General features: G+C 38.8%; 1 protein-coding gene across 1 annotated transcript in view; it reads left to right on the top strand.

Annotated features, from left to right (window-relative positions):
• The window catches only part of ASAP1 (ArfGAP with SH3 domain, ankyrin repeat and PH domain 1), a 129,364-nt gene that overhangs the window by 99,260 nt on the left and 19,862 nt on the right, over positions 1–10,242 (top strand). Inside the window, 4 exon segments of the mRNA XM_010002273.1 lie at positions 477–592; positions 4,167–4,234; positions 6,004–6,111; positions 7,423–7,659. Of these exon segments, the coding sequence (XP_010000575.1) occupies positions 477–592; positions 4,167–4,234; positions 6,004–6,111; positions 7,423–7,659 (529 nt within the window).

Below are 10,242 nucleotides of genomic sequence, written 5' to 3'. Positions count from 1 at the left end.
TTTCTTACATTCTTTCTTATGGCTTTTCTGTGCATCCTCACAGCTACCCTCTCCAGAGTTCCTTGAATGCCTGGAACTTATTAACCTGTTCTAACTGTATCAAAATGATTTTTCGGATACTTTTTATTGAGCTAATTTGGCATATTTGAAAAATAAATTCCAGTAAAGTAGCAGGTAGAAAACAACTGCTGTGGCCTTAAGAAGGATTAGGCTTGAATCTTTGACTTTCACTTTTTTTTAATTAACATCTGTATGTGCTCAGTCCTTTTCAACCACAGCTCAGGAATTTCCAGGATGCTCAGAACTATTCTTAATCGTCTTTGGCAGTAATGTCTAATTTAAAATGTATCTTTGTCCTGCACTTTGTATTTTTCCAGTGAAATATTTATGCATTTATTATATATAGGAATGTTAGATCTGAAATGAATAGGACAGCATACTATACTTCTCTTGGTTCTTTTTTCTTTTGTATTTAGTGGAAACCTGGATAAGCAAACGGCTTTGGGTAATACAGTTCTACACTACTGCAGTATGTATAATAAGCCTGAGTGTTTGAAGTTGCTTTTGAGGGGGAAGCCAACTATTGATGTAGGTAAGTTCATAACTTAAAACTAAGAAATAAGGATTTCCTAATATTTCTTTCTATTATTTTTAACCACTTTTATTTATGTCTTGCTGTGGTAAATGTATTTAATTCCATTCTGGATGTATGTGAGCTATGTGTATGCAACAGTTAGTTTTTCTTTTAATATTAATGTCAGTCAGCACTGCTGCTTCACCCACCATGGTAGCTGATTAGGGAAGATACTATCTTTCTGAGCTGCCTTTTTCCTTTTTGCATCTATGTGAGAGGTCTAACTCTTCTTGTACCCAAATCAGTCAATTTTTCATTGTGGTTTAGCAAAAGTTTAATTAAAAGTAGAATTTCTGTGAATTGTTTTTTTACACTTAGGATAATGTCTCATATACTAGATGCTCTCCTTTCCCTGCTTTGTTTTCTGAGTTAGGATGGTATCCCATGAATCCAGCTTGTCAGGTTCAGGAGCTAAGTATCATCAGCATGTCTATAAAATATTTTCATTCTGCCAGTTCTTGAGATAGGAAAGAAGCTTTCTCAACAGTTGGTGCAAACTGAAGAGTATGAACTTTTATTTCTTCCTCTTTCCTCACCATTTTACTCCGCTCCCCAGGAAAAAAACTGTTGCATAGCTCAGTGGCAGAAGTAATTGTTTTGCTTGGCCTTTTCATACATCCTTAGAAAATGTTCTAATATACAAGTCAAAGAATTTGATGTGACCTTTTTTAGCAAATATGTCCCTATTAAGAAAATGGGAAGGCTACCTGAACAAGCTTATGTGTTTATTGATCCTTCTATTGAATTCTCTCATAGGAAAATGCCAGGGTGCTCTTACCTTTTGGGGTCTTTTATTTATTTATTTTTTAATTCTTTCACATAGAAACTGTGTATCTTTAGGCCTTGAAATATCAGACTTACTAAAAAGGTTAGAAGCGTGGAATCCGTGTAGACTCTTAAGCTATTTGTGTGTTAACTTCAGTTAAGAAATACTATATTTTAATAGAATCATAGAATGGTTGAGATTGGAACGAGCCTTAAAGATCATTGGGTTCCAACCTCCATGCTATGAGCAGGGACACCGCACACTAGACCAGGCTGCACAAAGCCTCATCCAACCTGTCCTTAAACACCTCCAGAGAGGGGCCATCAATAACCTACCTGGGCAACCTGTTTCACTGCCTTAGTACCCTCATGGTGAAGAATTTCTTCCTGATGTCTAACCTAAATCTCCCCTCTTTCAGTTTAAAACCATTCTCCTATCACTGCAGTCTCTGGTGAAAAGCCAGCTTTCCTGTAGTCCCTTTAGGTACTGGAAGATGCTCTGATCATCTTCATGGCCATTCTCTGGACCCTCTCCAACAGGTCTGTATCTTTCTTGTGCTGAGGGCCCCAGAACTGGACAAAGTATTCCAGGTGGGGTCTGAGCAGAGCAGAGGGGCAGCATTGCTTCCGTGGCCCTGCTGGCCACATTTCTTTTGATGCAGCCCAGGACACAATTGGCTCTCTGAGCTCCAGTGCACACTGATGGCTCATGTCGAGCTTCATTGGATCATGAACTGGTTGAAAGAAAGAAGTCAGAGTTGTGGTCAATGGGACAAAGTCTAGTTGGAGGTCTGTGACTAGTGGATTCCCTCAGGGGTTGGTACTGGGACCAGTACTATTCAATATTTTTGTCAACAACCTGGATAAGGGAATAGAGAGTGTCCTCAGCAGGTTTGCTGATGACACTAAACTGGGAGGAGTGGCTGACACACCAGAAGGCTGTGCAGCCATTTAGCGAGACCTAGACAGGCTGGAGAGTTAGGCAGGGCTAAACTCAATGAAATCAACAAGGGCAAGTGTAGAGTCTTGCATCTGGGGAAGAACAACCCCATGGACCAGTAGAGGTTGGGAGCTGACCTGCTGGAGAGCAGTGTAGGAGATAGGGACCTGGGGGTCCTGGTAGACAGGAGGATGACCATGAGCCAGCAATGTGCCCTTGTGGCCAAGTAGGCCAATGGCATCCTGGGGTGTATTAGAAAGGGTGTGGTTAGTAGGTCAAGGGAGGTTCTCCTCCCCCTCTATTCTGCCTTGGTGAGGCCACATCAGTTCAAGGACAGGGAACTGCTTGAAAGAGTCCAGTGCAGAGCCACAAAGATGATGGAGTGGAACATCTCCCTTATGAGGAAAGGCTGAGGGAGCTGGGTCTCCTTAGCTTGGAGAAGAGGAGACTGAGGGGTGACCTCATCAAAGTTTACAAATATGTAAAGGATGAGTGTCAGGATGATGGAGCCAGGCTTTTTTCAGTGATGTCCAGTGAGTGATAGGACAAGGGGCAATGGGTGCAAACTGGAGCATAGGAGGTTCCACGTAAACATCAGAAAAAACTTCTTTTACTGTGACAGTGACAGAGCACTGGAACAGGCTGCCCAGAGAGGTTGTGGTGTCTCCTTCACTGGAGACGTTCCAAACCCTCCTGGACACATTCCTGTGAGATGTGCTCTGGGTGACCCTGCTCTGGCAGTGGGGTTGGACTAGATGATCATTCCAGGTCCCTTCCTACCCCTAAGATTCTGTGATTTTCATCTACTACCATCCCCATATCCTATTCCTTCAATTCCTTTTCATATTAAAACTCCTGAACCATCTCAGATAGATCTTGCCATATAGAGCCCTCAGTTCTTTCAATTTCACAGGTATCTCTAGAAGTGAGACATGCTTTTGTATTTTCTAGAATTCATGACTGACATTCTATGTGTAATATTACACATAGAGATATTTGCTCATGAGACCTCATTGTGATAGTTTTCAGTTCCCAATCACAGAAATGCTTTACAATCTGGATATGATGTATAATATTCCAGCTCCATGGCATTTCAAGCTATACTTTAAGAATAAATTTTGCCTCAATTTTGTCCACATAATTTTGGGGTGTAAGGGTTGTTTTTGTTTCTTGAGACTTGCTACTTAGCATCTAGAAAGTATTCCATTAGTTGTTATGCCAGAGGACCTTCTAGAGTGCTCAGGTATCACCTTTCTGATCAGGCATTATTTTAAAATGTAAAACATAGTATAGCCATTATAAAGCTGAAATATCTAGAAAGGTTTAAAATTACTCTTGTTCAAATGTCAGAACAGGATTTTTGTTTTCCAATTCAGGCTTCAAACCACTATGTATTTATCAAAGTAAACCAGGCTTGAATCAGTATTTGCTTCTTTTTTTTTTTAATCCTAGAATATTTCTCTTTTTTTTTTTAAGCTATCTTATCCTGTCCACTTGCTTTTCCTGCTTACTTATGTATGAGTTTTACTACCAAAGGGGTTGATTGGAGGTGGAAATGACTAAATTTCTTTATATTCTCTGCTAGGATGGTTAGGAGGGATTTGGGATCTGTGCCAGCAGATGTTGCTGTTCAGAAAGAACGTGATGATACATGAAATGCTTGAGTTTTTAGAGTGGAATCTTAAAGAGCTGCAGCTGCTATAGAGTACATAGACATTTTTGATCACTTTTAGAAGTTACTCTGCTAAGAATAGTGAAACTTAATGAATTGATTCTTTTGACATCTCAAAGAATTGGTCTCTTTTTTTTTTATTGCTAATTTTGTAGTAAACCAAGCTGGAGAGACACCTCTGGACACAGCAAAAAGAGTGAAAGCTGTTCAGTGTGAGGAACTGGTAAGGACTGGGGGACAGGGGGAGGGCAGGGGAAGGATGTTTATTACTTTAAAGATGTCATCTACTTGTGATACCGTTACCACTGTATCTCAAGCTTTGTATTGCTTGCCAGCTAGGTGTGTACTAATCTGAAGATCTTACTAAAGGTGCATATTTTCTGACTTCAGAACACAGTAGTTCATTTCTTTGTAACAGCTTAAACCAGGACATTAAGTAATAGCTGCCATGAATGTGGACCAACAGATTGTATTGTAGAACAAACAGAAACAGGTGGATGTTATCAGTGAGCTTATCTAGCTGTTAATAATTTCAGTGATTGTGATTGAGATTCTGCTAATACCTACCTGGTTATTTCAATTAACTATCATAGAGCATTTATGCCTTTTTTCTTGTTTTCTTTTCTGAAGAAGAAAATTATTCCTGTGCTTTTCTTAAAAGTGGCAATGAAATAAGGTTAAGAGTTGTTCCAGATTTTTCTGGGGAAGATGGTTAAAGGCTCTCCTGATTAAACTAGTGCTAAGTAGACTACATTTCAAAGGATCTGAAGGAATAAATGATGGAAAACCTGAGCACTGAAAATGATAATTTTTTCTTCAGAGTAACCATGAACTGAAATAGTTCCTTTTCCTGGTTGCTGAAGCAGTAGATTCTTAAAGAATGCGAATACATAAGCTGGTAACGTACACTTCCAGCCCAGAAAGCCAACTGTGTCCTGGGCTGCATCAAAAGAAGCGTGGCCAGCAGGTCAAGCGAGGTGATTCTGCCCCTCTATTCCACTCTCTTGAGACCCCAACTGGAGTGCTGTGTACAGCTCTGGAGCCCCAACATAAGGTGGGCGTGGAGCTGTTGGAGCAAGTCCAGAGAAGGGCCACAACAATGATCTGAGGGCCGGAGCACCTTTCCTATGAAGGCAGGCTGAGAGAGTTGGGGCTGTTCAGCCTGGAAAGAAGGTTCTGGAGAGACCTTGCAGCAGCCTTCCAGTACCTGAAGGGGCTACAGGAAAGCTGGGGAGAGACTTATACAAGGGCCTGTAGTGATAGAAGGAGGGGTAACAGTTTCAAACTGGAAGAGCATAGATTTAGGTTAGACATTAGGAAGAAATTTTTGACTGTAAAGGTGGTGAGACATTGGAACAGGTTGCCCAGGGAATTTATGGAGGCCCCATCCCTGGAAATGTTCAAGGCCAGGCTGGATGGGGGTCTGAGCAACCTGATCTAGTGGGAGGTGTCCCTGCCCATGCAGTGGGGATGGAACTAGATAATCTTAAATGTCCCTTCCAAATCATTCTATAGTTAATTGGGGTGACAGAGTAGAGGAACTTTATGCCAAATATGTATCAGCCTTATCCAGTGAGAAGGAGGAAAATATTTAAACAAAGGATAACTGAGTTTTATATTTATTCCGACATAAGGATTGTGAATTTGGAGTGGTGATAGTTGTATGTACCAGAATTTATAAATAGGTTTTGCCTTTCCTTTTTGGAAAGGATGGCTCCAGATGCATTCTGCTTCTGTGCATATATCTTCTCTTCATGTCATCTTTTTAAATACTTGTCTAACATGGCAGATTCTCCCCTTTTTGTCTTTTATGTTTTTCATTACTTCAAATAAATGAAGGATGTCTATGTCGTTGCCCTGAAAGAATTTCTTTTTAATGTCTGGAAAAGTTTTAAACCTCTAAATATTTCAGTTTATTGCTTGTTGTTACAAAACTAACTTTGTGGACACCAAAGGAACAGTAAGTCTTTTAACAAGAGTTATTTATTTCAGCTTTCTCAAGCCAAGGCAGGAAAGCTAAACCCACACGTCCATGTAGAGTATGAATGGAATCTTCGGCAGGAAGAAATTGATGAAAGTGATGATGACTTAGATGATAAGGTAAGCATGAATTACTGATAGGACTTTGTACCAAATAACATTAAAAATTCTGTTCTTTGTAATTGAGTGGAAATTAGAGATCCTTTTCAACCTTTTTTTATCCTTAGAAATTTTTTTCTTGGGGGGAGGAAAGCTAATTCTCAGGCCTGTATAAAAACTGTCGAAGTGCTTTTTGAATACGCTGTCAATCAAGTTATTATGGACTTGAGTTTGAGAAGTTTTGCATTGACAAAACATGCAATATAAGTCAGTAAATGTAGATTACTTTGTCATTTTATCTCCTTCTGAATTCTAGTCTGTTCCTTTTTAGCTGGAGGAAATTCAAAGCTGATTTTTTCCATAAATGAATTAAGAACCTAGTTGTTGAATCAGTTCTGTTTTTCAAAAATTGTGCTTTACACTTAATTTCAGATTACACAAAGAAGTAACGGAAAGATGAAACTTGAGGGCATAGGAAAATTGCCATCCTAGAACATGAGAAAATTTAGATTCAGTGTCCTACTTTAGCAAGTCAGTTAATTACTCTGTGCTCTATTTCTGTAAGAAGTGGGAATACACCTTTCCCATTGTATATGGGTGCTGTAGAAAGAAATGTGGTCAACTTTTCATTTTCTATGATGCCTGGAACTGAAAAATTCAGCAACCAAAATAATTTGCATATCCTGAAGGACAGTAGAGAACAAAATTATTATCTGCAGGAAGCCTCAGGAAGATGACTAATGCTGTATTGGAGATAATAGTCTGCCTGAACCAGAGCTGCAGTGAAACAGATCGTGCTGCATATGCAGCTATTAATACACAGCAGTCAAAAATTGCTGTGTAAAATTTCACCAAAGAGCAATTATATAAGTTTAAAAGAGCTCTACCACTGCACATATTACTAGTTGAGTCAACAAATAAATCTGATGTGTCAGAAGTGGTTATTTCATTTTAATTTGGATCAGTGGGGTAATATACTTTAATCTTTGAGGATAACTGGTCTGAGTAAAGAGCTTTTTGAACTGAAAATTACTCTTATTTTCTAAAAAAATTATGAGGCTTTTATTAGTTTATTATTTAGTATTTTATGTTAAGAATAATTCTAACTTTGTACACGATGACTTATTGGCGCTAAAATTTATTTTTCAGTTAGAGGAGAGGATCTTGGAGTTGGATCTCAGAGAAAGGGAGAAGTATGAGCTTATTTGTCCAGTAAATAAATAAATCATGCTAGTGTTAACTAGAAGATATTTTGTTATGTTCTTTCCCGAACACATTGACTACACTTCATGTTTAGACAGCTGTATAGTATATTTGTTTTTCTATTCACAGCCTAGTCCTATAAAAAAAGAAAGATCTCCAAGGCCCCAAAGTTTCTGTCACTCTTCGAGCATTTCTTCCCAAGACAAACTGACTCATCCTTCATTCAGCACTCCTAGAGACAAACAAAGACTCTCCTATGGAGCTTTTACGAATCAGATTTTTGCTTCTACAAGCACAGATTCACCCACCTCTCCAACTGCAGATGCTCCTCCTCTTCCTCCTAGAAATGCTGGCAAAGGTAAGTCTGTCTTCAAGCTACACTTGCAAGCAGTTGTTTTTCCACAGTTGCCCTTCTTTTAACCAGGTACATTTCAGTGTTTCGAGATGTAGTGAGGTTTTCTTACAACATAAATGCAGCAGTACATACAGTGTACGTTCAAAATCTCCAAAAAGGAGGGGTGAGCAGTGCTTTACAATGGACTCATTCATAAAAGTGTACATGAATAGGCAAAAAAAGCCAATACTCTGCTAAATAAAAGTTGGTTATTTTATTGCTTTTCATATTTTGGAGAAGCATTTTTAAGTATTTGCAGACACAAAAATACAAGTGTTTTAGGAGAAGGCTGGTGGTGCATAGTGCTATACAGTGATGTGCTGTGTAGTGTCTGGCAGGGAGGGCCAAGAAACAAAACTCTGGAGGAGAGGAGGTGCTCCCACTCCCACTCCTTTCAGTGAGACAGTGGGAAAAGAAAAATACTGGAATGACCTGTGAAGTGCTAAGCGGGCTGGTATTCTTTCTCTCAAAGTGCATCAACTCTCGCTTCCTTTTTGCTGAGGGCTAAAGGAAAGTAAAGAAAAGCAGAGAAAATAGCAAACTAATTGCCAGTTAGTTAACGAGTCATTTATGCACTGGATTTGTAAACTAAACATCACCCATTCTTCCCTGAGTGAAACAATCCTTTTGCTCTTGTACAATTATTCATAAGGAAGGTTCAATCATTCTGCAGTCTATATTTAGTTGAAATGAATGAGGTGCTTTTTCTCCTTAGTAACAGTAGTAACACTCTTGGTAGTACTTGAAAGGGAAGATAATTCCATGAGACTTACTCTTGCAGCTGTAGTGGATGGTGGTACTTTGACCTAGATACCTATAAAGTTTAAGTTTAGAGGACATTCTTTAGGGAACAAAACCAGTTATTTTATGGTAATTCATGCAAATCTACTTTTTAGAAGAAAAAAAAAAAGCCTTCATCTTTCATCTTATTTTACTTACTTGGCTGAGAAATAGCCAAATTGTGCTTTTTCATCACAACTTCAGTTGTGATGAAGGCTACAGTGTAGTTCAAGGCTTCAGCACTTACGCTGGAGGATGCTCCCTTTTGCTAGCACTGCTATAACTTCTTAGTTAATTTCTTCAATGGGTAGTTGACTTTTATCCCCTCAAAAAATAAAGAATTGATGTCACTAGGAAGTGAAAGAGTAAAAGGGACAGAACAGTCTCTTGGCATCAGGTGCCTGCTTTTATACATGGTACAGAATCTGTACTTAAAAACTACTGTTCCACCATTAACCTTTATCACTTATTGGCAACTTTTGAATTAATTACATGGCTCTATTTTTAAAATGGGTTTATTTTGCATTAAGAGGCAAAGCAATTTTGCTGGGTTGTGCATTTTCACAATCTGAGTTTTTATTTGTATTTCTTGTGACTCTACTATGTTGACCTTCCTGTTGGCATTACAGATTTCTAACTTTTTCCCTCCTTCCCCACGTTATTTACATGCTCTAACAGTCTGACACTGATTGTCCATTGTTAGACACACTGTACTGGCTTAGACATTCCTTCGCACTGACCTCAGATGACTCTTTTTTTGTCATGAAGGTGCAAGACTTGGAAACTAATAATGAATTGCATTTTCCTAAAAAGGTTAAGGAACCTGTGTCTTGTATCTGTCTGTACACTGCTTAGTATGTTGTCAGCTTTCAGTTGATCATAATCCCAGGGAGGTGGTAGAGGCATTATGCCTGGAGGCGTTCGAAAAAAGGGTAGACATGGTGTTTCAGGAGATGGTTTAGTGGTTAGAGGTGGTAGGATGGATGATTGGACTTGATCATCTTGAAGGTCTTTTCCAACCTTGATGATTCTATGATTCCATAATAATGGAATCATTGTCATTATATAGTGTAGCTCTCATAGGGACTTTTCTCTAGGAAGGGAAATGGTTTTGTCCACATTTTATTCTAAGTATGCCTACAAGTTTCAGAAGTGTTAGATGTTTTCCTAGGTGTTCCTGCAAACTTTCCCAGACAAGTGAATCAACTCAAGACCAAAGCTGCTTGGAAAGAAATGACATACTGACTTCTTTCTGTTTTCATGGTGAGGAACAAGCAAAAGAAATCCTGATTTATGCACAAAATAACGTGATGCTATCAGAAAGAGAGAATAATTGCCTTTTAATGCCAATAGTTTAATTAACCACTTTTTCAGGGTGGAATATGCCAGATTCACAGTGTAAGTCTTGAGTGAAGGGTTGAATAGAACCGCTGTTAAGTTTGTTACTGTGCTTCTCTGCTTCAAACCTGCCAAAATTTTAGTCTGTCAGTGATGCTAGGTTTTCACTTGATTTCCATTCAATAATACTATAAATTATATCATAAGTTTTAGAAGTTTCTCCTAAATACAGGTCAGTGATGTCTGTGTTCACAGGACTCAAAAGGACAGAGCAAAGTGACAAGTGCATAGAATATTCATTGGCCTGTAAAAGTTGCTCTAGAAATGTCATTGGAGATGCACTTATGCTTTATTATAAACTGTGCTACACCCTGTGGTCTTCTCTTGCTCCCAGATTGTTTAAAAGAAAAAGCAGAGTCTGCTCACATCCGTAAGAC

This window comes from Chaetura pelagica, unplaced genomic scaffold, assembly GCF_000747805.2.
Source record: "Chaetura pelagica isolate M959 unplaced genomic scaffold, ChaPel_1.0 scaffold27, whole genome shotgun sequence".
Classification (NCBI taxonomy): domain Eukaryota; kingdom Metazoa; phylum Chordata; class Aves; order Apodiformes; family Apodidae; genus Chaetura; species Chaetura pelagica.
This window is presented reverse-complemented; position numbering and strand designations above follow the sequence as displayed.